The sequence below is a fragment of the Epinephelus fuscoguttatus genome, linkage group LG7 (assembly GCF_011397635.1).
Source record: "Epinephelus fuscoguttatus linkage group LG7, E.fuscoguttatus.final_Chr_v1".
Taxonomy (NCBI): domain Eukaryota; kingdom Metazoa; phylum Chordata; class Actinopteri; order Perciformes; family Serranidae; genus Epinephelus; species Epinephelus fuscoguttatus.
Genome location: NC_064758.1, coordinates 1,514,510 through 1,542,044, shown reverse-complemented (window position 1 = coordinate 1,542,044; position 27,535 = coordinate 1,514,510). Strand labels below are relative to the sequence as shown.

Sequence of the window (27,535 nt, the reverse complement as noted above, 5' to 3'; positions counted from 1 at the left end):
TAGATAAAAACTCTGAGAATTCAGATACAAATTCAGAATACGGGCCAGGAGCACGGTATACTATAACGAACAGAAGTGGCTGTGAGGTTTTCCAGTTCGGATATAATAGACTAACGACTAGGCTTTCAAAGGAATTATAATCTAGTTTGTGCCTTGAGGAAAGTGGGTATTCTTGACACAGCCAGGTTTCAGTGAGGCTGAGTAAATCAATATGATTATCTGATATTAATTTGTTTACTAACACTGCTTTAGATGACAGAGACCTGATATTTAACAGTCCGCATTTAATTCTCCTGTTTTGTCTTCGTCACAGAAGAGGTTTTAATTTTTATTAGGTTGTTATTCACAACTCCTCTTTGTTTGACTTTAGATTTAAATAATTTAGGTGGTCGAGGGACAGACACCGTTTGTATAACTCTGTGGGTGGGTAACTGGAGTAGAAGCTCAGAGAAGCATGTAAGACTGTGACTCTGATTCCTGGTCTCAACTCTGGGTTGTCAGGGTTTTGAATTACTAATAAATTTGGCCATATTTCCAGATATGAGAGCAGCTCCATTCAAAGTGGGATGAATGCCATCTCTCCTAATCAGGATTACCAGGATTTCCCCAGAAAGTTTGCCAATTATCTATGAAGCCCACATCGTTTGCTGGATACCACCTGGACAGCCAGCGATTGTATGATGACATGCGGCTAAACATCTAATCAGTGGTCAAAATTGGGAGGGGTCCAGAGAAAAATACGGAGTCCGACATAGTTTTAGCATATTCACACACCAAGGCAACATTAATTTTTGTGACCTTTGATTGCCGTAACCGGGTGTTACGGCAATCGAAGGCCAACATAAATAACAATCTTACTGAATCTACTTTTAGCCTTAGCCAGCAATTTTAAATTAGACTCAACATCACCCGCCCTGGCCCCAGGGATACATTTGACTATGGCCACTGGTGTATGGAGCTAAAACAGTCTCAAAATGAATAAATGCACACAGAAATTAATAAATGCACAAAAAAGGATTCACATATGTATTTGGGGATTCCTATATATGACTCAAAACACAAACACATTTTCAATGCACACAAAAATATGTTTCACTCCATATATAAGTAAAAGAAAATCCACATATAAAAAATAAGATTTATAACCATATTTGTGATGCACACACAAATATTTCTTTTTTTAAATATGTGCAATTGAAATTCACAAATGTACGCATGTAAAAGTATTTGCAATTTTCATCAAATACATGTTTGGAGGTTGTTACATTGATATATGAACTGTCAAACCTGCATTTAAAAAGTGCTTTTAATTTGTCAACGTCCCTGCATTTGCGCGTGCAAGTTTTAAGACTCCCCTGACTCGATTCACAAATGCATTTTTTCTAAAAGGGGATTGTCTGCAGCCAATCAGATGTCTCACTCCTTTATAGCTAATCACATGAGTGCCTCCCCATGAGGGGTGTTATATGACGTCATTAAAGCGTGCGTAGGTGGTCAGAGGCTGGAGAGGTTTGTAGCCCGCCAGTATTCAAAGAAAAAGAAGGTTGGACTGCAGCAATATGGCATCTGGTAACGGGAACCATGGCAATTTAAGTGTAAGCAGTGTTTCCCCTATATGCAACTAGCAGTGACGCACGCTGCTGAAATATGGCCGCTGCTGCTGATTTATTTTTTTTTTAATGTCTTAGCACTTTAGAAACTACTGTTATATTATTTGGCACTACGGATGCTTCATATCCAGGTCAATTCACACACTTGTGAGTAAAGCTTCATATAATAACGTAACAATAACAATAATATACTATTTATCATGTTATGTCATCATGTCATTTCTATCTCTACATGGACACGCATTAACAATTCTCCTCTGCTCTCTGTATCGCGCACGGCGGAGTTCGGCCACACACACAGGTGACCAGTGTGTGCAGTTTGTTAGCTATTGTTATGGACAGTGTGTAAATAACCATCAAAAGACTGCTGTTATATACACAGACAAACACGCTGCTTTGCTTTGCAAATGTACAAAAACGTTTTGCGTGTGTGAAAAAAAAAAATGTGTGCGTGTGCTTCACCTCCGCTGCTACAACTCCATCCTAGAGGAAACACTTGGAAGTGAAACATATGTTTTAATTAATCATTTACGTAAGTCATGTTCTAGAATGAATGATTGTTTTACCTAAATTGTGACGTTAACTTATTCTATTCTTTATTCATTTTGAGAGCTCCATACCTGGTGTTGCTAACTTCATGTTTCTCAAAATAGAGGTGCCAATGACCAGAGTTTTGTCCTCAGCAGGTTTGTCACTGAGTGGGGAAAAACGGTCGGAAACATGAACAGGCTGGTGGTGAACCGTGGGCTTTGGCTTGGTACTACGCTTCTCCTGGACAGTTAAAAAGTAAAAAAAAAAAAAAAAAAAAAAGTACAAGACAACAGCTTTCACTACAGATCAGTCAGATATAGATATAGTCAGGGCCTCACATCTGTAAAGATGTTGTTTTAAGAATCCTTATATCCAGTGGTGTAGTGGAGGGTATACTCAGGTATACGGGGTATACCCACTTCTTTTTCTATCCAGTCACAGCATACCCACCTATCAGCTAAAAAGCCATTGTAATATATAGGAGAGTTTGCCCACTTCCTCATCAGTAACCTACCTATCTACCTAGTAGTACACCCACCTCATCAACTACCACTACACCACTGCTCACATCCCACTGACCACAAGTATCTGTGTTGCTAAATAGGCTACTTCGATGATTAAAACAGTCCAATGTTAATATACAGTAGACTACATACAGTTTATGATGCAGTTAAAATGGCCAAAAATGTGCATAACTGCGTTGTAGGATGATTTAAGGTGTGCCCCTAAATTTTGTGCCTGTGCTCCTAAGATTTTTCATTTAGGAGCTCCAGTGCTCCTACTAAAACAAGTTAGTCTGGAGCCCTGGTGTGTTTCCAATAATACACCTGCAGCATCTACAATGTATCTCATTAGCTACTATACAGCAGGGGGGGATAAGGAGCTGGCCTCTGGTTTGTTTTTTCCTTGTTATGATGATATCACATCTGGGTGATGATAGTATATGTTGGATGTGTTTCCATTCACATCCCCCACAACTGCTTAGCAACACCGGCACATAGCCACATTCTTATGCATAACTCTCTCTCCGGTGCTGCTGTAGCTGACCGGCACACTGGGAACCTGCAGGTGGGTCTTCCAGCTCTGGTGTATAACTTCGCGCTCGTCAGAGTTACTGACTCGCACGCCATTACGTTTATTGTGCTATATATCATTTGCTTTATATTATTATTTGTTATAATATTCGTTTATTGTGTTTCATATCAAAGGCCCACAAATATTTATCCATATCTAATAGTTATCAGACTTTGATCCTCTGCCTGACCCTACCTGTGTCCAAAGCTACTCATTTATTTTAAATGGTTAGGCTATTTAATTATTCTTCATCAATTTTTTTTTCAAATTTTGATATAAAGTGGTAACCACTGTATGTGAATGCATGAATGTGTCAGACTTGCAGCACTGGATTTGAAATAAACTGTAATAAACTGGAGCTTCTGTGCTTTGATTAGCAGCTGTGAAACAACAAGACCCTCATCCATTAAAAATGAACATTAGTTCTTCTGAGGTCATTTTGGTAAAAGTAACGCAAAAGTAGTGTAATAAGTTACTTATTACTCTAGACAGAAAGTCATATTGTAAAGTAACTTTTTACTTTCAAATGAAGGTAACTAGTAATATGTAATAAAAACTTGCCCAACACTGTCAGTTTTGCAAGCATTTAGTCTCAAACCAAAGTACCTCACTAAGGATGAAATACGTATCACCAATTCTTATAATTCTTCCTTGAAGAAACTAAAAAATCACTAGGCATTTGTACAGTAAGGAGGTTTAGCATGAGAAAGGAGCCTATAGAAAGCTGATACACATCATCTTTAAACCTAAGCACTCAGACTGTTTGAGGCATGAGTGCTTTTCATTGCATTAATGAACTAGGCTACATGGTAGCAGGAACTAGTCTTTCCTAGTTTTTGGTTGAGACGAGGAAGTTATAGTATTTTCATATAGTATGACAGAAATTAGCTTCATTCTCGACTACGGATGCTAAATATCTCTGTAAGTTAGACAGCAAAGCTGATAATTTGTGCTTATGCACTGACCTGCTTATTTCCCACACCAAGGTCAGCATAGCAGGAAGTGAGCAGTGTTGATACTAACTTTCCTCGAGGGAAATGTAGAGAGGCTACAGGCTAACAAGAGATGGAGATGGGGCTTTTGAAATGCTAACAGCAGCATCATAGCTTTCAGGTAAGCAGAGTGGCAGCCAGAGCGTGAGCAAAGGACTGACAGCAAGTTCACATGATGAAATGGATACTTTGAATATACTGTATTTTGCAGGGAGGAAGCATGAGCATGTAAGAGTAGCAGCAGACTTGAGTTGACTGCCTGAATTTGCTTACTGGCTTCACTTCATTAATGCTAAACAAGTCAGATAAGGTCAACTACAAGGTCAGTCCCAATGCATGTCTCCACTTATTGTGACCATGTAGAGGTGACAAAGACAAAGCATCTGTGACAATGACAGTAACATACATCTATACTTTGAATCCACAGTAGACTGCTCACTGGTGACAACGGAAGACACAAAACCAGTCATTTGTCCTCCGGCAGAAGTTGGCGACAACGAAAGCTTTACCTCAGAGACTGAGATCGAAAATGAGAAAACTTGTGAGGACTTGAAGGCAGTAACAGTCATTGATGATCATCAGCAGGAGAAAACAGAGACAAAGGGGGAGGGGAGGGAGGGGGGGGAAGGTCAGCTGGTGACAAAGGACCAGTCATCAGAGCAACCTGAAGAAGAACTTACTGAGCTTAAAGAGACTAAAGAAGAACAGGATGATGAAGCAGAAGACGAAAAGGAACAGAAAGAGCAGCAAGTAAGGCAAGAGTTTCCTCGAGAGGAGAAGGCCATAGAAAGACATGCGATAAGCCAGGAAAACTCTGATCACCAGTACTCCAGTGGAGATTACAAACATCAGGCCAAAGAATTAACAGACAGGCAGAGTGAGAGGGAGGAACGGGAGGAGGAGGAGGAGGAGGAGGAGGAAGAGGAAGAGGAAGAGGAGAGGGAAGTCCACCAAGCGGTTGACACTCCTTACACTTTGAGTCCACACACTCAGGGATCTGAGGCTGAGATGTTACTCAGGGAAGAAAAGGTCAGCATCCCTATGACTGAGGAAGAGGAGGATGATGAAGATGAGAGAGAGGAAGAGGAGAATGAGAGGCAGGGGAAGGAAGTATGCGAGGTGGTGGAGGAGGAAGAGGACCCAGACTCCAGCAAAGCCTCTCCAACTACAGTGGTTATAGAAGTCCGCTCAGAGGAGGAGGAGGAGGAGGAGGAGGAAGAGGAAGAGGAAGAGGAGGAGGAGGAGGAGGAGGAGGAGGAGGAGGAGGAGGAAGAGGAGGAGGAAGAGGAGCAGGATCATGTCTCAGAGGGCTCAGGGATCACAGATGACTCAGAGAACTGGGATATGACTCGGGGGAACCTCGGGCTGCTGGAGCAGGCCATCGCCCTGAAGGCAGGGGAGGTGAAGGGAGGACAGGAGGCCCGGAGCTCCCCAGACTACCAACCATACAGCACGTCAAGCAAGAGCTCTGAGCCTGCTGCTATGGCCCGCCGCACTTCTCACTACAGCAAAGGTACACTTACTGCTACCAGCCACAACAACAGTTTACAGTGTGCACAGTGTGTCCTGTTTGTTAGACAGTGTGGAATAGTGAATTTCTAGGTTTATTAAATTACATATATTATATTAGGTTTATCACATTTTAATTCACCCCAGTTTGGCAGTTTTCATTGGACAGTCAGTGTGTTTATACACCATTAGAGAAAATGGATTTATTGTGTTAGTCCGATTAAAACCGGACTTTTAAAATACATGGAATCATGGTAGTTCAACTGATATTGCACCAAACACACCCAGATGATGTGATCAGGAGTTGAATTCCTCCTGCATTTGTTCACTCAATCAGACCCAAAGTGGTCTAGGCGCTCTGTGCATGCTCCATAGTTTCTGCCCTGGACTTTGACCCTTAGTTGAATAAATTTAAATGAAGATTAACAAAAGAAGAAGCTGGTAACAACATGGAGAAATCTATGGAGCCCCTTAAAGGTCAAGTCAGGAGATTTTTTTGGACTGACTTTTGCGTCACCTCACAATACTTTTGCGTTCCCTCGCAATACTTTTACGTTCCCTCGCAATACTTTTGCGTTCCCGCGCAATACTTTTGCATTCTCTCGCAATAGTTTTGCATTCTCTTGCAATAACGTTTTGGATTCCCATGAGCCACCATTGTCACTTCCTCTTAGATGCCCACATTGATCCATGATCAACATAAACTTGTATAAACCTGACGAGATCTCCTTTTAAACTGTAGTGTTGTTATTATTGCCTTTCATGCTGTTGTAAGTAGGCTACTTAATTAGGTTAATTAGGTGTTTCACTAATGATATTTTCACCTGATTAAGTCACATCCTGTTATTTCCCGTTATTTCCTCCGTAAACCTAACGTTACAGCAGTCTACAAGCATGCTGTGTCAATAAATCAGCTCAGACACTGTTAGAAATGTAGTATTTAGCCTAATAACATCATGCTACAGCAGTAATAACGTCAGCTTTAGTCAAATGGCTCTCCGGTAAATGTCATCAACTCTGGACACATTTCCCTGTATGTTGACATGATAACGGCCGCGTTTCCCAGATCGCTCTTAGCACTAAGAGCTTCTTAAGAACGCTCTTAAGCCTCCCGTGAAAGAAAAACGTGTTTCCCAGATCGCTCTCAGCGTAAGAAGATCTTTCACTAAGAAGGAGTTGTAAGATCCAGCTGACCTACTCTTAACAGTCTTCTTAGCAACCAAACGTTCACAGCTCCAGCCACGGCAGGCAAATTAATATTACACTAAGAACGCATCTGGGAAACACTCTTATCTTAGCGACCCTTCTTAGCTAAGACGTTCTTAACTGTGCTCTTAAGTCTTTAGCTCGGTCTTAACTTTTCATGACGAAAACAAGACTACAACTAAATAAGAAGTAGTCTTGGTAAGAGAATCATGAGGAAATGTATTATTGTAATGTATTATTTTAAACAAAAATTTGAAGGACAGACGAAAGGACAAATGAACTTAAGGACCTGCATTGTATCCTGACCACATTGTATCCTACTTGCATTCATCAATGTTGTGTCTCTGCTAATGATAATCTTAACATGACCAGTTCACAAAAGGACAAAATTGACAGATTTATGGACTATGTCAACCTACACTGAGAATCAGACAAAACGCCAGGTATAAACTATGAAAACACACAGGCAGCACGCTTACAGTTGTAAAAGAGTTAATGTGACATGTATGTGCGGATGTGTGGAGACATTAGTTGATAAGGTGTTGTATCTCATCACGGGGCAGTTGGTACGCACAAATGCATTTACATATATGGTTTGGCTTCATGGACGGCGACGCTGTTGGTTAGCGGCGACAATATGCTGTAAAGCAGCCATGGTATCTCACACATGTGGGAACGCCTTTATATAGAGTAGCGGGTCAAGTGTCCCTTCATGAGGTTCCAGCTGAGCTCAGTTACACCTGTCAGTTGCCTGATATCTGTGAAATGTGGCAGGTTTAGAGGGTGGATGTGTTTCTGTTGTGCCCTGACGCATTTTTTGGGTGTGGTAAACTATCTCATATATGCATGCAGATGTGGGATATGTGCGGACAAATTATGATAAATGATAGCCATGATTCATTATTTGTGTGCCTGATGTGCAAAGCACACACAGGAACACACTTGTTATTCCTCATCAGAGTTGGGTATAACGCATTACTACAAAGTATAATATACCTCTATACCTCTATATAAATGAACTTTGAATACTTTTTGCAGTAACGAGTAACCTAATGTGTTAGTTTGCTGTTTGAGTAATCAAATACTTAAGTACATTTTCAAACAAGCCATCAGTTACTTCTGTTACTTTTAGAACACTGGTCCTTCAGCTCCGAAACAGCAACAACTGCCTTTTGGTTCTAATAACGGAGATAACGTTAAACCTAAGAAGTCATGAGGCTCGTGACTAGCTACGTAATACAAGACTCACAAAGACTCACGTATGTTAAAAGTTACTTACAATCGGTGTATTTACTGTATGTGCCTGGGTTCCTTCGCCTGTGGAACGAGTAACGTGACCATTAACTTGTCCCCAAATGAACACAGCCTATGTGTTTCACTAACATTCATTATGAAGAATGTCAGATTGGCCAATCAGTGGCAGAGTTGGGCCCAAAGTCACAAATAGCACATTTCGACTGACACAGAACCGGCACGGTGCCGGTTCCCGAACCTAATTAAGTAAGCTACTTACAATGGCATGAAAGACAATAATAACAATACTACAGTTTAAAAGGAGATCTCACCAGCATTACAAGTTTATGTTGGTCACCAATCAATGCGGGCATCTAAGAGGAAGTGACAAGGAATCCAAAACATTATTGCGGGGGAATGCAAAACTATTGCGACAGAATACGCAAAAGTATTGCGCGGGGACGCAAAAGTCAGTCCAAAAAAATCTCCCGACTTGACCTTTAAGGGGCTCCGTAGAAATCTATATCCAGAGCAGTGCATTTTCGGACTGACAAGGAGACACAGCTCATGCTGTGTCAGCCAAAAGAGGGAAATATTTTAAAATACCCATAACCTTAGCTCACTTGTTTGTCGATAGTTTGGTCTGTGACGTAACAGGAAAAAGGTCCAATACTCACAAGCTGAAAGGGGGCATATCACCACCAATCGTAGAGGAGTCGGACATAATTAATCAATAAATTGATTCCCCTCCCGTGCTTGTATACTGGGACAAGGACAGTAGTCCAATGAAATGACCTAGTCGAGCCATAACCATTACTCTATTTAACGGTGCATGTAAATGTAGAGAATCACTCTGCACACTGTTGGGAATACAACTTTAGTGGGGACATGCTGAATCCTTTGTTTAAGGCCTTCAAAGTACAACCCCAGTTCCAAAAAGTTGGGATGCTGTGTAAAACATGATTAAAAACAGAATGCAGTGATGTGTAAATCCTTCTCCACATATAATATAATTACATGCATCCAAAGACAAGATGTTAAAACTGATAAACTATGATTTTTTAAATAAATATATACTCATTTGGAATTTGTTGCCTGCAATACATCACAAAAAAGTTAGGACAGGAGCATGTTTACCACTGTGTGACATCACCTTTTTTTAAACAACACTCAGTAAGTGTTTGGGAACAGAGGACACTAACTGTTGAAGTTTTCAAAATGAAATTCTTTCCCATTCTTGCTTGATATACAACTTGAGCAGCTCAACAGTCCAGGGTCTCTGTTGTTGTATTTTCTGTTTCATAATGTGCCACACATGTTCGATGGGAGTTGTGTCTGGACTGCAGGCAGGTCAGTCTAGTACTTGAACGCTTTTACTACGAAGCCACGCTATTGGAACATGCAGAATGTGTCTCATTGTCTTGCTGGAATAAGCAGCGATGTCCCTGAAAAAGATGTTGTCTGGATGGCAGCATATGTTGTTTTAAAACCTGTATGTACCTTTCAGCAGCCATGGTGCCTTCACAGATGTGAAGTTACCCATGATGCCATGAGCACTAACACACCCCCATACCATCACAGATGCTGGCTTTGAACTTTGAGCTGGTAACAATCGGAGGGTCCTTTTCCTCTTTAACTTGGAGGACACAACGTCCATGATGGACTCGTCAGACCACAGCACACTTTTTTTCACTTTGTGTCAGTCCATCTCAGGTCGGGCCCAGAGAAGTTGGCTTTCACTCTGCATGGAAGAGTCTTAACTTGCATTTGTAGATGCAGAGATGAACTGTTTTACTGACAGATTTTCCCATGTAGTAATATGCCTTACATAATCATGTCAGGTTTTAATGCAGTGCAGCCTGAGGGGTCAAAGGTCATGGTCATTCCATGTTGGTTTTCAGCCTTGCCCCTTGCATGCAGAGATTTCTCCAGATTCTCTGAATCATTTGATAATACAGGTCAAACAAACACCAGACTTCCACCCTCCTAGTGAAAGTCTGGAGTTTGTTTGACCCGTCCACCTTAATGACCTGACTGCCCAATACATACTTTCTCACTCTTTCTATTCAATTCAATTCAATTCAACTTAATTCAATTCAATTTTATTTATAAAGCCCAATATGACAAATCACAATTTGCCTCACAGGGCTTTACAGCATACGACATCCCTCTGTCCTTTGGACCCTCACAGCGGATAAGGAAAAACTCCCCCAAAAAAACCCTTTTACTACTACTGTAGTATACTCTAGTTGTCTCTTAAGGGTGCCTCTGTGCAGCAGTGTCTGACGCTGATGGGCCACAGACTTAATATCAATATTTGGTAAGATGGGAGTAAGACTGGGTTGGACAGAGGCCCTGGCTAAGCCGTGAATGTCCGCAAATCCTAGACACACCCCTGCGTATACCTGATCTGTGCCGGGCTGCTGCAGTTGGCCCCTGGCCTCTGGTCCTTTTTTAAAAGTGGCCCCCTGGCAAAGCAATTTGAGTAACCCTGGTGTAGCACATTAGTTGCTTTGAATAATAAAAAGTGTCAGTATCAATATCAGTGATTGTGCTATTAGAGTCACAACATAATTTTGTGGTATCACCCACCCCTTATACAAATGACTCATATGCTTTAATTCACTCTTGTTGCCATGTAAATAACCCCATCCTCTATTCAGAGAAGAAGGAGGTGAAGTGTCCAACCCCAGGGTGTGATGGGACAGGTCATGTGACTGGGTTGTACCCTCACCATCGCAGTCTATCTGGATGTCCTCACAAAGACCGAATCCCTCCAGAGAGTGAGTACACGTTATCTTTCATAATGTCACAGACCACCAGTACGAACCTGATGGTCCTCATGCACTTTCTGTCCCTGTCAGAGTCACAGCAGATTGTAGGCAGCTAACAGCCCTCCCTGACAGTTCTCTCTGTTAATATACAGAAATTTAACATCATGGGAGCGTTGAGAAGAATGCCTGCTCATAGTTTGTTACTTTGTTATTGTCCTTTCTACCAACATGAGTATTATTAGTACTACCATTAATACTTCCTTCTGTTATTGAAATAAAAATACCATACTAATACTACTGTCTTTATTATTGCTACCATTCTTTCAATTGCTGTGTGTTGCACAAATACTATTACTAATGCTAGTGATGTGAAACCTGCTACAGCAAACTAAAGTGACTGATCTGAGTGTGTGTCTGCTTTGTGTCTATAGTCCTGGCCATGCATGAGAACGTCCTGAAGTGTCCGACTCCTGGTTGCACAGGCCAAGGCCATGTCAACAGTAACCGCAACACACACCGCAGGTTCATAAAACACACGCGCAGAAATACACTGTATAACACCTACATACGAGCCTGACAAGCACAACCAATGTGGCCGGTGAACATAATAGATATTTGTAGTTTGAATTTTGAGGTTATTATGGGGATTTTTCTCATAGTTTGGATTTCAGAAATGTATGCATAATGTCAGAGACATCAATGTTCATATACAGTTTATTGTATGAGAGAGTTTCAGTTTTCATTAACGGTGTAAATGTAGTTTTCGAGGCCTTCGGAGTCAAACTCTGGAATAATTGGAGTGAAAAGGAGCAAAAATGATGATTGCATATTCATCTAATACTACTAACACATACTTACTCTGTGATAAAAAAAGGCTTATCAATAATTTAACTCCTGTCTACCTATTCATGAGAGTTTTGCTCCATACAATTTTTTTTTTTCATTTGGACATGTCAGTCTGTCCGGCTGCCCCATTGCAGCAGCAACTAAGCTGAATAAGAGCCAGGACAAGCAGGTTCATTTACAGGCTTCACCCAGCGAACCCTCTTCTAACTCTGACAGAGTCCTCAGGTAAGACATGCCTACTTAGCATTTTTTTTTTTCCAATTCAGTGCTTCGATCCATAGATATATACACTTATGTGCATGTCCCTGTAAGGATAATACAGAACTAATGACTTCTTCTCCAGGCCCATGTGTTTTGTGAAACAACTGGAGATCCCTCAGTATGGCAGCTACCGGCCCAACACAGTGACCACCACACCTCGAGCCAACCTGGCCAAGGAGCTGGAGAAATACTCCAAGGTGTCTTTTGACTATGCAAGCTTTGATGTCCAGGTGTTTGGAAAGCGTATGCTTATTCCAAAGACACCCAGCAGCGCTGAAACATCACCCAAAGCCTTCAAATGTAAGAGCCACACACTTCACTTCCATGCTCCACTTCTATACTTGATCTTGACGTGCCATGTGTTAAAATGTAATACGAAGGGTAGCACTGGAAAGACAGGTTACGGATGAACTTTGAATTGCAGAGGATTTTTTTTGTTTGTTTTAAACAGAAACTCTGCAAACCTAGTGCTGTCTGTGATGTACATTCAACGCATTCTCATGGAACAGTTTTGATGATATCCTATGAAAAATGCATGCACAATAGTCTGTCTGATATCCTATGAATTTGTGAACGAATTAAGTTACTCCCATAATACACAGTTATGTAATTAACGTAAAGTTACTTAGGTTAGGTTTAGGAAAAGAAATATGGTTGGGTATTTTTAGGTTTTGGGCAAGTAAAGTTACTGTGGTTAGGTTTAGGTAATGCTGAGGACATATCTTGAAATGACACGAATTCGAACATGCGACCACAGGGGAAATTCCTGGGCGAAAGTCTGTGTTTGTTTTTGGACCCAGCCATCAGGTGTTACATAACAGTACATCCATAGTAGAGTCGAAGCAGTGCTGGATTTTTAAGGCTGACACTGTTATCAATATTTGTGAGTTAAAAGACTGATAATGATGTATCTGCCTAATTTATTTTATTTTAATTCAATATTCATTATCTCAAAGTGCTTCATAATAATAATAATAATAATAATAATAAGATGTATTTATATAGCACCTTTTAAAACACAGCTACAAAGTGCTTTACAAAAATGAAGAAAAGACAAGTCATAACAGAGTAGGCTAAATCACACAATAATAAAGCAGTTAAAATCACTGAAAGGCAATTTTAAACGTGGATTTTCAGAAGTGATTTAAAAGATGAGACTGAGTTTGCAGGCTTGATCTCCTCAGGCAGGTCATTCCAAAGTTGTGGAGCTCTGTCTGCAAAGGTTCTGTCACCTTTGTGAATTAATCTAGACCTTGAAACAACAAGAAGAGATGCATCTGAGGATCTACTGGTGCGAGGAGGAAAGGAGGAAGGCAATAAAAGATCTGTTATATAACTCAGCGAGAGCAAGGCCTCTCAGGGCTTTGTGAGTAATCAATAAGGTATTAAAATCAATTCTAAAAGCAACAGGTAACCAGTGTAAGGAAGTCAGGATTGGTGTGATGTGCCAGGTTTTCTAGTCTACATCAAGATTCTAGCAGCAGAGTTTTGGATGAGCTGGAGGCGGGAAAGGGCTTTTTTACTGATGCCAGAGAGCAAGGAAATGTAATAATCTACTCGACTGGTTATGAATGCATAAATCTGAGGGTCTGTTCAATATTTACACCAAGATTTATGCAATGTGAAGTTATTGACTTGGACAGAGAACCAAGACTGCTTGATAGTTGAACATTCGCATTATCTTGTCCTATGATCAATATCTTTGTTTTACCAGCATTAAGCTGCAAGAAATTTTGTGGAATCAATTTGTGGATGTCATGAAGGCAGTTTAGCAGGTTAACAGTCTTTTGGTAGTTTTGTTGGAATACAGCTTAAATAGATCTGAGTATCATCTACATACAAATACAAATTATGTCTGTGTATAAGATGGTCAAGAGGGAGCATTTAAATTTAAAAGAGGATCATAATCATAATAATAATAATAATAATAATAATAATGGTAATAATAATAATAATAATAATAATAATAATGATAATAATGATAATGATGCTCTGTGTCGGTTGTGTGTGTGTGTGTGTGTGTGTGTGTGTGTGTGTGTGTGTGTGTGTATGCATGTGTTTGTTATTGTTTGTTTCTATACGAATGTTAATGGTGTTAGAGGACACTCACTGTAATGTTGTGGTCTGTTGGCGAATCCCAGGCGACACTCTTGAGGAAAGAAAAGCAGGAAAGTAAAGAGGTAGAGTTTGCCAACGCGTTTAAGCCCGTTGGCCTTTGTCAGGACAGAGTCTGTCTGCAGAGGCGTGCAGTCAACTTACAATGATGGGTGCTTGCGGTTGAAAAAACTTCAACTCAGAGTGGAGTAGCACCCCATGTCAGGTCCGTGTACTTTGCAGCCATTCGTTATTCGTTTTGAAGTAGGTAAACAAAAAACGGGAAACGAGTTGTCTCCCGTTTCTCGTTTGGAAATTGGAAATCAAAAAAAGAAAAACGAGTCTTCATCTGATTTTCTATTATGCGTTTATTAACCACAAGTCGGGAAATAAAATACGACCGTAATTCTTTTAATCAAACTTTCTTTGCCTTAACCCGGAAACCATTCTTATTCTTCTCCTTCTTTGTTTGCAATGGCAGACTAGACGACGGTGCATTGCTGCCCCCTGCTGAATATTACTGGTGTACCGTGCTTGTGCTGCGATTGTGCCGTGCCTCGTTACAGCAGCCTACAAGCATGCTGTGTCAATAAATCAGCTCAGACACTGTTAGAAATGTAGTATTTAGCCTAATAACATCATGCTACAGCAGTAATAACGTCCGCTTTAGTCAATGGCTCTAGCTCTCCTGGTAAATGTCATAAACTCTGGACACATTTTCCCTGTATGTTGACATGATAATGGCTGCATTTCCCAGATTGCTCTTAGCTTACGAAGATCTTTCACTAAGAAGGAGTTGTAAGATCGAGCTGACCCACTCTTAACAGTAGGACCGCCAGGATTACAGCGCCCCTCCAAGTGTCACAATGGTCTGCCAGACCGTAATATGTAACTTCATTGTCTGCCCGTGTACTCAGAAGCACACAAAAAATGCATTTTTGAGTAATTCTGAGAAGTTATGATAAAATAAAAAAAAATATTACAGACTATAGAATAGGACTGACAACCTCTCCAATGCCTCATGTCAATTAATTAACACTATTTGTTGGCTTTTTATAATGCCTTTTTTTTTTCTTTTTTTTTTTGCTCCTGTGCTGCTGCTGCGCCGTGTCTCCAGTTGAAAGTGGTGATTTGCTTAGTTAAATTAGATTAACTTTTGGTCTATAATATTGTTGGCTATATTACGCATTTTAATAAAAAAAAAACTTAAGTGTAAAAGAAATAAACACCGAAATAATAAGTGAAAACTTTTTTTATTGATACTCTGACATACTAACACACACACACATGTATCAAAATGTATAATTTTCAGCTGCTGCAGTCGGAGGTATAAATGCTCAGAAGTCTAGTGTGTTTCATTTTTATAACTTAAAGGCTTCAGACAACATACAAGACACACTTTTAGGAAAAGTCATAGAAAGAGAAGCTTGTAGGTTTTATCTAAACAGAGTTATTTGTATTATAAAAACCCAAACGGTTCTAGTTAACAGTCTTCTTAGCGACCAAACGCTCACAGATCCAGCCGCGGCAGGCACATTAATATTACACTAAGCAAGGAGAATGTAAAAAAACAGTATATATTTTGATCTATTTCATACTTCAGATTTATACTGTTTGGCATTAATTGGTGACAGAAAAGAACAAATTTCATTCTGCAGGGAAATGCATGTCCTTACTGTGCATATTGAATCTTGAATCTATGCTTTATGAAGACCCTGTGTGCGCTCCAATCTGTGGCACAAGTTACACACTGAAATCTGGCAGAAGAAAAATAGCCTAATAATAAGACGAAAAATAAGTAGGCTGCGTGTGACTTATGCTCTGATGAGGTGGTGGGTAATTGATGTGCCTGACATCGATGGATTTAGTTTCAGCACCAGGGTAGTGGCCAGCTCCTGTTAAGAGTTTTTATTAAAGAGTGATCTCAAGTAAAATCTTAAATGGATGCAGAAAATGAAAAGAAAGCAATAGCCTAATTTAAAAAGTTGCCTCTATTGAAAATGCATTTAATCTCTGATTCAATTTGAAAGCTATTTCTCAAAACAAGTTCTGTAATTACCTTGTCCGCACAGGAGCTGGCCACCACCGTGATGCCAAAACTCTAAACTCTAACGATTACCCACCAGTTAATCAGTGCATAAGTCACACACAGCCTACTTATTTTTCGTCTTATTAGTATTATTATCAATAAAAAAAAAGTTTCCACTAATTATTTCGGTGTTTATTTCTTTTATTCTTAAGTTTTTTTTTTATTAAAATGCGTAATATAGCCAACAATATTACAGACCAAAAGTTAATCTAATTTATTGTTGTAGAATGTATTTAGCTAATCACCACAGCAGCACAGCAGCAAAAAAAAAAAAAAAAAAAAAAAAAAGGCATTATAAAAAGCCGACAGAAAGTGTTCAACAAACTGGTGGTAGCAGTTGCTGGATACCCAGAGCTTTATGACTTTACAACCACAGTTACAAACTGCCCCCAAGTCATCCTAAAATATGCCTGGAAATGACTGGAGGAAAAGCTCTTGGACCAACTGGTGGTCCAGTAGTGGTCCCCAGTAGTGGTGTCCAACTATTTGCTGACAGCCTCTCACCCTCAACCAGAGCTACAGCAAGTACCCTTTGCCTGTCCATTTTAGGAACTAGAGACTAATTACTGTCAAATAAATAAAATAAATAATTAAATAGTAGTAGAAGATTAGGGTAAGGTGTGGTTACCTGGCAACAATAAAAGTTTGGTTTTTGTTTTTGTTTTTTTAATTAATGGCATTTAATAAAAACAAAATGCATTGCAGTGCGCTTTGTGTTTTGCAGCCTGCAAAATGCTTTCTGTGAGATCAGGACCTCCACAATTCAATACCATATTGTTCCCAGTCTTTTCATGTATTCAGCGCGTTTCCTAACATGTGTAACATGTTTCGATGTAAATCTCAGATTACCCTGACTTTAAATGTATTTTAGAATGTCAATAATACATTTAAAGTGGTTTTGGAGGGCATGGAGTAGTATTTATTAATTAGATTTATTAATTGGAGAGTGGGACTTTGTCACTTGTTTGCATTAATTGTTAATTTGAGAGCACAGTTTATTCATTTGTACACACAGACTGCTTTTTGTTTTCTCCCCACATTACTGTGTGTTTGCCTTCCCAATCAGCACACACAGCAATGCACAACTGCTTTGCTACAATGCATAACAACCATTCAGTGGCTAAAAACAAACCTGATGTCTCCAGCAGCAGCCATGTTAGCCACATTTAGCTGTAATGGTGCACACATGTAGTGTTAGGCTACATGCTAGTCCACTCTCTTGTTCTTGTTCCATAAAATTCACTCTGCTCCATTCCCACACAGCTAAATCATTCCCTAAGGCCTCCTCCCCCAGCCACAGCGTGTCAGGAGGCTTTTCTAAGAGCGCCTCCTCCTCCAGCAGTTATGACTATAGTCAAGATGCAGAGGCAGCCCACATGGCAGCAACAGCCATCCTCAACCTGTCCACCCGCTGCTGGGAGAGACCAGAGACCATCAGCACCAAGCCCAGGGAACCCTGCACCAAGGTACACAGGCTTCATTCACACACATTCACTCCCTGGGACTCATGGACTCTGGCTCAGCTCTCATGTTCTGTAAGATCTGGCTCACTTAAGTTCTACTAAATGTGTATCTGAACCTGTAGGAGTCGGACATTGAAGTGGATGAGAACGGTACATTGGACCTTAGCATGAAGAAGACCAAGAGGGAGGGTGTGCAGCCTCCAGAGCCTTCATCCTCCTCATCTTCATCCTCTCAACACATTGGAGCCACCTTGTCTCAAGGCCACACTCAGTCAGAGTGGGATGGACCACTGGACTTCACCAAACCAAGTGGAGTCAAAGAGGAAGACCATGAAGAGGTAGATACTTCATCACATCACACGACATCACATCACTGTGACAAAAAACAGACTTAGAAAAGGGGTGTAAATGATAAGGATTACTTCCCTCTGCCTTTCTTCAGGTTGAATATACAGCTCCCTCATACACATCATCTGATGGTGAGGAAGAGAACCAGGAAAACCTGGAGGAAAGGAAGTACCCCGGTGAGGTCACCACCAGCAGCTTCAAGGTCAAGTTTCAGCCCAAAGACAGCAAAAAAGAGGTTCTTGTGTAAGTAGCAACTTTAACCATCTGTTCATTCAATACATAGCTCTACTTTCATTTTGTATTAACTGTAAAAGATTTTCTTAGTTAGATGAGATGTCTGAAACATGTGTAGAAACATAGAAACCACTTACAGCTAAGCCAAACCATCAGATCTCGTCAACCTGAGACCTGAGTACAGCCTGGACATGAACCATTCTATGAGGATAGGTTTCATTTTGTGTTAAACTTAATTTAATCATCCATGCATCATCCACCCATCCATCCATCCATCCATCGACCTCAACTGACCCCCTGACTGACTGGATGTCTGACCTCCTCACCCTGCCTGTAAGGATGAGCCCAGACAACCTACGAAGCAAGAACATTTCGGCCACTTGAATCTGCGATATCACGCTTTTGGTCATTACCCAAAGCTCATGACCATAGCTGAGGTTTGGGGCATAGATGGACCAGTAAATCAAAAGCTTTGCCTCCTGGCTCAGCTCTCTCTTCACCATGACAGTCGGCACAGAGCTTGCATCACTGCAGATGCCGCACCAAACCGCTGATCCATGTCACGTTCCTCTCTACCCTCACTTGTGAACAAGACCCCAAGATACTTGAACTCCTTTGCTTGGAGCAGTAACTCTCTCCCAAACCAGAGGGAGCAATCCATGGTTTTCCAGCAGAGAACCATGGCCTCAGAATTGGAGGTGCTGACTCTCATCCCGATTGCTTCACACTCGATTGCAAACTGCCCAATTGCATGCTGGGGGTCACAGTGTGATGAGGCCAACAGAACCACATCATCTGCAAAAAGTAGAGATGCAATCCTGAGATCACCAAACTGGACCCTTTCCTCCCCCTGGCTGCATCTTCAGATCATGTCCATGAATATCACAAACAGAATTGGAGAAAAGGGAAAAAACCTGACGATGGCCAACACCCACTGCAAACGTGTTTGAATCATTCTCCTTGTCATATTCCCTGTCATACATACATATATATATATATATATATATATATATATATATATATATATATAAATATATATATATATATATAAATATATATATATATATATATACATATATATACATACATATACATATACATATATATATATATATATATGTATATGTATATATATATATATATATATATATATGTACACACACACACGAGTCTTCAGTCATTCAATAATGTGAACTCTCAAATCTCTCCCATTTCCAGCATCCATCCCATCTCTCCCACCTCTCTCCCATCTCTAGCATCCATACCATGTGTTGTAAACACAACATTAGGTTCAGAGCCACTACTAAGATACATTTGAACAAGTGAAATTCAGCATTGACAGCTGAAGATCTCTGGAACAAAAACTCATCGGTATTTACACTATAGTGTGTTTACCCACCGTGTCAGCATAAGCACTCCCCTGAGAGGTAATGGACTGATGAGTGAGTGTGTGTCTTGGCCCTAGATGTCCCACTCCAGGCTGTGATGGCAGTGGACACATCACTGGCAACTACGCTTCACATCGAAGGTGAGACCTGCACCCTTACTTGGAAATGATTAGTGACGTATGTTTGCTTTACAAATCTGTGGTGTGATTGCAGATTTGTTGGTTCCGACCAGAATCATTTAATAAGGAAAAGAGGAGTGATGGGTACATCTAATCTCTTTTTTCGAGTTTGATGAATCATTGGTATAGACACTGGAAAAAGTTGATAAAATTTCAAGCTGTAATAAATCCCACTTCCTGGAAAGACTTAACAAATCGGATTGCAGCTAGTGGAAATGTAGATAAGGATGACATAGAGCTTGAATTAGGCTAGTCCTCAACAGGACAGAGTGCTGCCACATTAGAGTTCTGTCACTCTGTGAACCACTGCTCATCATTCAGTACATTCAGCCACTAATGAATGTAGGTACGGTAGTTAGGCAGGTGTAGTGAATCAAAGTGTTGGTTCAAGATAGGTTGAAACAAGCCACAATGAAGCCAGATGTGCATCTGTGTTAGTACAGTATGTTGGAAGTTGTAAAGCTGGTGGATGAGAACATAGACTTGTACCGGGGCTTTGAAAGCCTCTGTCCATACATTAGAGGCTGGCAGGCAGCATGGATATTTTTAACATATTTTATGCACATGAATTACTGCTTCTATGTTATATCAAAAATTAAATAAATTAATGATTCTTGCATTTGCCCTTGCCCTCAAATACTGCATGATTTTTAGGCTCTGAGTAAAATAGAATATAAATCAAGCACTTTTATGGCTGGCTGTTCTCTAAAGGCCCTGACACACCAAGCTAACGGTTGGCCATCGGTCAATGTTGGGCCATTGGTGAGCGTTTGCTGCCTAAGTCATTGCCCCTTGTTGGCCCTAGTCGGCATTTTTTTGTTGTTGTTGTGGCCAATTCAGCATGTTGAATTGGCATCGGTGATGGCAGAGCTCATCACTCTGCTTGGCAGTTCAGCTCAGCACAGGAGAAGAAAACCAGAAGTGAGGAAAGTAAAGAAAGAGATAAAGAAAAGAGGGAGTGGGACCAAAACAATGTTGTTACATAAGGTCAGATTATTTTTCTTTAGCTTTTGAGCTCTTTAGCAGAAACATTTCCTGACAGCTTGTAGGGGTGACAGAAAAAATTGATATAGCATAGTATTGCAATATTTTTTTTGTGGCAGACAGTGCCAAGTATTGATTTTTTTATTACCAATTCTTAATATAACAAATAAAAATTAAACTTTGGGTAGCCTACCAGAATAATATAATCAGTTGCTTTTACAGTCCACCAGATACATTTTGCTACTGCAAAAAAATAACTGAAGTGAGATGAACAGACTGAAAACTTTATTTTATCACATAAAACAGATGTTGACAAAGTTTTGCTTTGACGACATTATTTACAGTTGAAATAAGGTAATAAATTGCGCTATATTTTATTGCAATTCTCAGCCTATAACAACATATTTAAAATTGCAATAATATTATATTGTGACTTAAGTATAATAATAATAATAATAATAATAATAATAATAATAATATTGTATTGTGGATCCTCTGGTGATTTCCACCCCTGCACTCTATGCTCTGTTCTTTCAACACTGGATTGTGTTCTTAATGTGCTAACTGGCCAGCTAGCATCAAGACGGTCTGCCTGTTTTCCTTTTTGAAAGACAATTACAGACTACCACCATCTGCTGGTGTGGAGAGTTATTTCCTCTTGTGCTTGTTGTCTGTTGGCTATAGTCTTTGCAGTGTGTTCATGTGCAACTCTTTGGCCGAGACACAGCAGCATCAGGTGACGTAACAGGGAACCTTTGTCACCGCCAGTTCACTGAAGTTGGTTTGGTGTGTCTGGGCTTTAATAACTTAGTATGAACATTTGTCTACAATGTATTTTGGCATAAGTCTTTTCTAGGTATGAAGATCCGTAACAATAGGTCTTGTCTTAGCTTTTCTGTCTTACAGTTGGAGAAATTTCACCACAGTTGGTTTAAAAAGAGCCACACTGTTTAGAGATTATTTGATCTGACTGGAGTTCAGATGACACGAGTCAAAGTAAAAGAATCTACTGAAATAAAGATGTTTCACCTCCATTAAAATGTGGCCTCTTCAGTTCTAATGAGAGGACTACTGTAACATCAATACCTTCAATGTACCCATTTGCTCCGACACCTGGAACAGGTACATGACACTCCCCTTTGGTTACTCCATGTACCATGTGACCTGGAGAAATGCTGACGTTTTCCCACCTGCCATTAGAACTAAAGAGGCACTGAAAAATCTTCCAGTGGATTGTTTCATTTCCACCTGAGATCATTCTACCTGAAAGACTAGGCTGACTCTACCCACACACGTTTATCATTTTTCCTACCCAACTCCTCCACTATGTTACAGATGAGATAATAAAAACACTCCTATCCTCCCTGTGTGTGTGCTAGTCTGCCCAGTCCTGTCTTGGCTCTGTAGTCCAGTTCAGGTTCTGGCTCTTCCTTCACTCATACGCAGACATCTTGTTCTCAGTCTGGTTTTCTGACATTCTCTCTCTGACCTATCTTCCAGTCTGTCAGGCTGTCCTCTTGCTGATAAATCACTTCGGACCCTCATGGCTGCCCACACAGCTGAACTAAAGTATGTCTGCTTTCTCCTGTCTCTCACCTCCAACATGTTCACTGAGCACTCAGTCAGCAGCTACAGCTCTGTCCCTGCTCTTCCTTTAACACCTCTAGAAAATACTCCAAATCAATCATAGTAAAGTCCAATATTGAAAAATCCAAAGCAAAACAATGAGCCTTGATTATGTAGTGAGAAAAGCTGGTTTGTACCTGCAGTCTGTGGATAATGTCAGCCTGTGGAGTGAAAGAATGTCTGTGTGTGTCTCAGGTGTCCCACTCCAGGTTGTGATGGATCAGGCCACATCACAGGAAACTACGCTTCACATAGAAGGTAGGGGTGCTCTGCCTGCAGTGCCATCACTAACTCAGACGCAGACAGATGCTGTGATTGGTCCTCTCTGTTCCTCTCTGCCAGTCTGTCCGGATGCCCTCGAGCCAAGAAAGGCGGGATCAAATCAACCCCTACCAAGGATGACAAGGAAGACTCTGAGCTGTTGAGGTGAGCAACAGTAGCTCATTAGCTTTTACCAACCAAGCAGTGCTTATAGAATGTCAGACTGTCACTGTAGATTACGCTTAGAAAGAAATAAATGCTTAACAACAGTTGCTCACTTTTCATGAAGCTTATTGTGGGCATTGATAATGACCAGAAGATGAATGCTAATGTGTCATTCAACACCACCATCAGAACAAAATCTGTACTTATAAATATCTCAGTCTAACTGGCATTTGGTCACGAAATTCACTGCATAACACATTCATGCACCTCACAAACTGAACACTTTACCTTTTGAGTACTTCCATGATTTTTCCTTTAAAAAGATTATTTTTAGTTTGATAATCATTTATGCGTTCCTCTGGTGCAACTCGTCAGGAGAAACCCTACATCTTAATCTCAATGCATAGCACAATAAAGGTTTTCATGGGTCCAGACAGAGCAGCAGTGTAGTGGAGGGCACACACAGGTATAATGGTCAGATTCGGGCCTAAAACTCGGCCCGAGGCCCTAGTAGGCCCGTGGTGTTAAGCCCTTGGCCCGGCCCGGCCCGAGTAGAGGCAAAGAGACACAGGCCCGTGGCCCTAAAGTTAAAGTCCCACTGATTGTACCTTTTTTGAGTGTATGAAATTTGTTCTCTGCATTTGACCCATCCCCTGTGGGAGCGGTGAGCAGCAGTGGTGTCGCGATTGGGAATCATTTGGAGCCCTAATTAGCCCTAAGTGATTTTGAATATTTTCAAAATCACTCAGATGTCTACACAAGGAGAAAAAGAAATTACAGAGAGGAGAAGAATTTATGAACAGCTCCGTGACGGAAAAAAAAAGCTGCTTACCTTAGCCTATTGGTTATATTCCAACAACACTGGAAAAACAATTATTCCAAGAAAAAAAAGTGTCAACAATTTGTCCCACAAAACAAACTCGCCCAGAAAAAAAAAAAACATAATGCCACTGTCCTTCGGTATGCTCTCGACACAGATGACCTTGCTGATTCGGTCCCAGAATTAAAAGAAACCCTGCTGGCGGCCAAGGCTGTAGTGAAATATGTAAAGCAAGCATCCGACCTGACGTGTCAGCTCCCCACCTCTCTCAAACCGATGGCAGAAACCCGATTCAGCATGGTTTTCCTCATGCTGCAGTCAATCCAGTCAGTCTACACAGAGCTGGAGGAGCTGCTTGACAGTCGAGGAGAGAGCCACATTTCGTGATTTCTCGTAGCCAAAAAAGACGTCATAGGCCCAGCCCGGCCCGTACTCTGAGCTGTTGATAACTTTTGAGCCCAAAGCCTGCCTGAGGGCCGGGCCAGCCTGCGGGCCTGCGGGCCCCGACCCCACGGGGTTTCTGGTAGACCTTTACACAGGCATATCCACCTTTTTCTCCGCTTGTATATAGTATACCTGCTTATCAGCCAAAAAGCCATTGGAATGTCACTGTAAACCCCAATACACTCACTCAACTCAAAACTTTTAGTTTCGTACAATACAGTAAATTAAAAGTTTTGAGTGCAGCAGACACAAAATAAATGTGTTATATGACCCTTGTCTGACAGGAATTTATGTCAGTTTAACCGAGCTGTTTTTCTGTTGTTGTGTGAGCATTTAATTCTGTGTCATAGGAACATATAAACATTTAGTACACTTTTTACAACTTTTTTTTTAAATTTAATTGAACTATAAAACATATTTTGTGGTGAGCTGGGGTTTCTCAGTTGCTAGAATAAGGCGAATAAGAGATTGACTCTAAACCAGGAAGTGCTCTTTATTTCAACTCAGCACAACTTTATATTAGACATGCTAGTATCCACACAGGCGGGAGGTGACTATCAACTGTAACCCATTAGAACCACTGTGAAATACTGTAAAACTTAAATTAAAAGCCTAGTCCCAATTTAACGCCCAGTTCCTTAGTTCGTCCAATGTGGCTGTTCTGTCCCCAATGCATGCTGTGCACGAGGTGACAGGCAGTTAAACTCTTTACTGTAATCAAGACTCTGGGTATGGTTTTGCCAGGTTTATTGACGAAGCAAAGTGTGAAACTAAAAAGGAAAATAGACAAAATACTTAAAACTAAAAAATTATGAATATCATATTTTGCAGCTGTATAAAGTATCAAATTGAGAATTCCATGTCATATTACTGCACCATATTAACCAAAAATTAGCATGGCTAATGACAACAGTATGCTAGAAAAGGATACAAATAAAATGACCTTCTAATGAGCATACAACGTAAATTTTACCTCTTAAACATTGGTACATATAAATAAAAAGTATATAAACGTATCATTAAAGGGCCAGTGTGTAATATTTGGCATGGTTTATTGTCAATCTGAATCTGAATCTGAATATTCTACCCATTAATATGTTTATACAAGTGTATGATCGCTATAAAATAAAATTCATTTGGTTTTCATAGCCTTATAATTATGCTTTTATATATATATAGCAAGGGCCTTGCTTTAGAGAGGTCGCTATCTTGCGGCGCCATGTATGTAAGGCAGCCCGAGCAGACAATCAAGCCAGCCAGAGAATGCATTTCGCGTGTATAAATGAACCAACAAAGACAGCTGAAGGAAGGAAGAAGGAGGAGGAAACAGCTGAGAGTGTTAGTAGTTCGTCGATAGAGAGTAGTGAAAAGTTTTTTTAGTTATAAAGTTTGCGAATGGACCACACTTACCACGCAACAGGAGAGAATGAACCCGAACCGTCATCTGCGAGGAAAAGAAGACGCAACTTCACTCCTTGTGATGCACTCTCTGCGGCGCTTTTCCTCCTGATGATATATCTCCCCAACAATGGCAGCAGTAGCACCGAATCCCATTCTGTGCATTCAGCCTCTCTTCTCGCCTGCTCAGCATCAAACACATGGAGTTCTTCATCTGTATGCTCCGGCTCAAACAGGTATGGCTCTGGGTCTGTGTCCGCAAAAACAAGAAACTCTTCAAAATCACGTTCAAAGTCGTCCATTGCAGCTACTATAGTCCGGAGATATCGTTAGGCTAAATAAACAGCTGAGCTCTGTTTACCGGCTACGCTGGCAGTCAGTGTGCGGGCTGGAGATTGAGCAGAGAGGGGAGGGGGTCCCCACTCAGTATGGTAAACGAGTATGTGTGTAAAGTTATGAAGTGTGTCTGTTACGCTTGAAGAGTCAGAGTTTGGGATGGAGTCTTTTACCCCCTAGAGTGTTACTGGAGTTTCTGGAGTACTCAAATAAACGGGCCTTTTTCCCGAACGCTCCTCTGGTCTCCTGCTCATGAGGGATTCATTACAATATCATAACATGGTTTAGATTTCTAAATAAACATTCACCTCGTTGCTAGATAGACCTACTCCTGAAAAACTTGTGCGCAAGGCTTTTTGTCCCTACGAGGCCACCGTCATTTACCCGACGGGAGGGGTGAGCGAGTGAACCCTGCAATCTAGAATTTGACCACTGATGTCACTGTTTTCAACCCATTTTACACACTGGCCCTTTAATACATACCAACGGTGCAACCTCAAAAACAAGATGTATGCCGTAGCGGCTGATTAACACCGTGAGCTGCCAAAACGTGATTGTTCTCACTTCCTGGATAATGTTTTAATTCAAGATTAACAAAACATTAGCTGCTGAAATAAAATCGGCCAGTAGATGGCGGTATTACATTTTTAACATTCTCCTCTATGTAAAATACAATGAAATTAGTTAAATTAAATATATCAAATTATTTTTAAACTTTTAAGCTAAATATTGAATCTTATAAAACCAAAACAGTACATTCCCCACCAGGAGTTCACTGACGCCACTATTTATAAAACACAAAACAAAATTCCTAACAGTCTTTATGGCTCTGGGGGAACAAGCACTGCTATCTCTGAGACAGGTCTGGTAAAGAGTTTGGTTCTATGTGTCCCAGCCACCTTGATCTCCACAGTGCGTACTTTACCATCCTTACTTGGAAAGACCTTGGTCACGAGTCCAAGAGGCCACTCATTTCTTGGGGTCTGAACATCTTTCAGAACAACAACAGTCCCTGGGTTCACATTTGGTTGATCTGGTTGCCATTTGCACCGGGTCTTAAGTGTTGAGAGAAACTGTCATCTCCACTTGTCCCAGAAAGTATTAGCAAGATGCTGGACTTGATGCCACTGGTGCTTAAAGAGATCTGAAGCAACAAAGTTGCCAGCAGGAGCTGGGAGAGGGATGATTTTCTGTGTGAGAACAGCTGGGGAAAGTATGAATGGATCAGTAGGATCTGTCGACACTGGAACGAGGGGCCGTGCGTTATAATAGCAGACACCTCTGCCATGAAGGTGACAAGAACCTCGTCAGTAAGTTTTTTGGTTTTGAGTCAAGAATTCTCCTAGCCAGACCCACCATCATTTCCCATGAGCCACCAAAATGGGAGGCGTGTGGAGGATTGAAAGTCCATGAACATCCCTGTCCAAACAGGTAGGTTTTGACTGATGTGTTGTTTATGTTTGAGGGTATCTGGAGTTCTTTACACGCACCAATGAAATTAGTAACCATTCTGAGTGGATGCTCTTCACTGGACCTCTGATAGCCAAGAACCCAGTGAGTTGATAAAACTAGATGTGTAAAGAGATTCGATCAATTCAATATGAACTGCCCTCATGCTCAAACATGTGAAGATGACAGCCCATCTTTTGCTGTGGATGACACCTCCTCTC

The 27,535-nt window shown here is 40.8% G+C and overlaps 2 protein-coding genes across 5 annotated transcripts in view; one reads left to right on the top strand and one right to left on the bottom strand.

The window, feature by feature from the left end:
• The window catches only part of LOC125892011 (protein-serine O-palmitoleoyltransferase porcupine-like), a 119,474-nt gene extending 104,919 nt beyond the window's left edge, over window positions 1-14,555 (bottom strand). Inside the window, exon 1 of the mRNA XM_049581719.1 lies at window positions 14,147-14,555. The gene's annotated coding sequence lies outside the window, so the exon portion shown is untranslated. The remainder of the gene's footprint in view (window positions 1-14,146) is intronic.
• The window catches only part of myt1a (myelin transcription factor 1a), an 88,113-nt gene that overhangs the window by 18,728 nt on the left and 41,850 nt on the right, over window positions 1-27,535 (top strand). For 3 of the 4 annotated variants that reach the window (XM_049581643.1, XM_049581641.1, XM_049581642.1), the window contains 12 exons: window positions 4,635-5,720; window positions 10,819-10,938; window positions 11,361-11,451; window positions 11,887-12,000; window positions 12,119-12,336; window positions 17,483-17,685; window positions 17,805-18,020; window positions 18,125-18,273; window positions 19,730-19,792; window positions 22,316-22,384; window positions 22,637-22,699; window positions 22,784-22,867. In XM_049581643.1, coding sequence (XP_049437600.1) covers window positions 4,635-5,720; window positions 10,819-10,938; window positions 11,361-11,451; window positions 11,887-12,000; window positions 12,119-12,336; window positions 17,483-17,685; window positions 17,805-18,020; window positions 18,125-18,273; window positions 19,730-19,792; window positions 22,316-22,384; window positions 22,637-22,699; window positions 22,784-22,867 — 2,476 coding nt within the window. The remainder of the gene's footprint in view (window positions 1-4,634; window positions 5,721-10,818; window positions 10,939-11,360; window positions 11,452-11,886; window positions 12,001-12,118; window positions 12,337-17,482; window positions 17,686-17,804; window positions 18,021-18,124; window positions 18,274-19,729; window positions 19,793-22,315; window positions 22,385-22,636; window positions 22,700-22,783; window positions 22,868-27,535) is intronic. The other variant, XM_049581644.1, reaches the window with a different exon arrangement.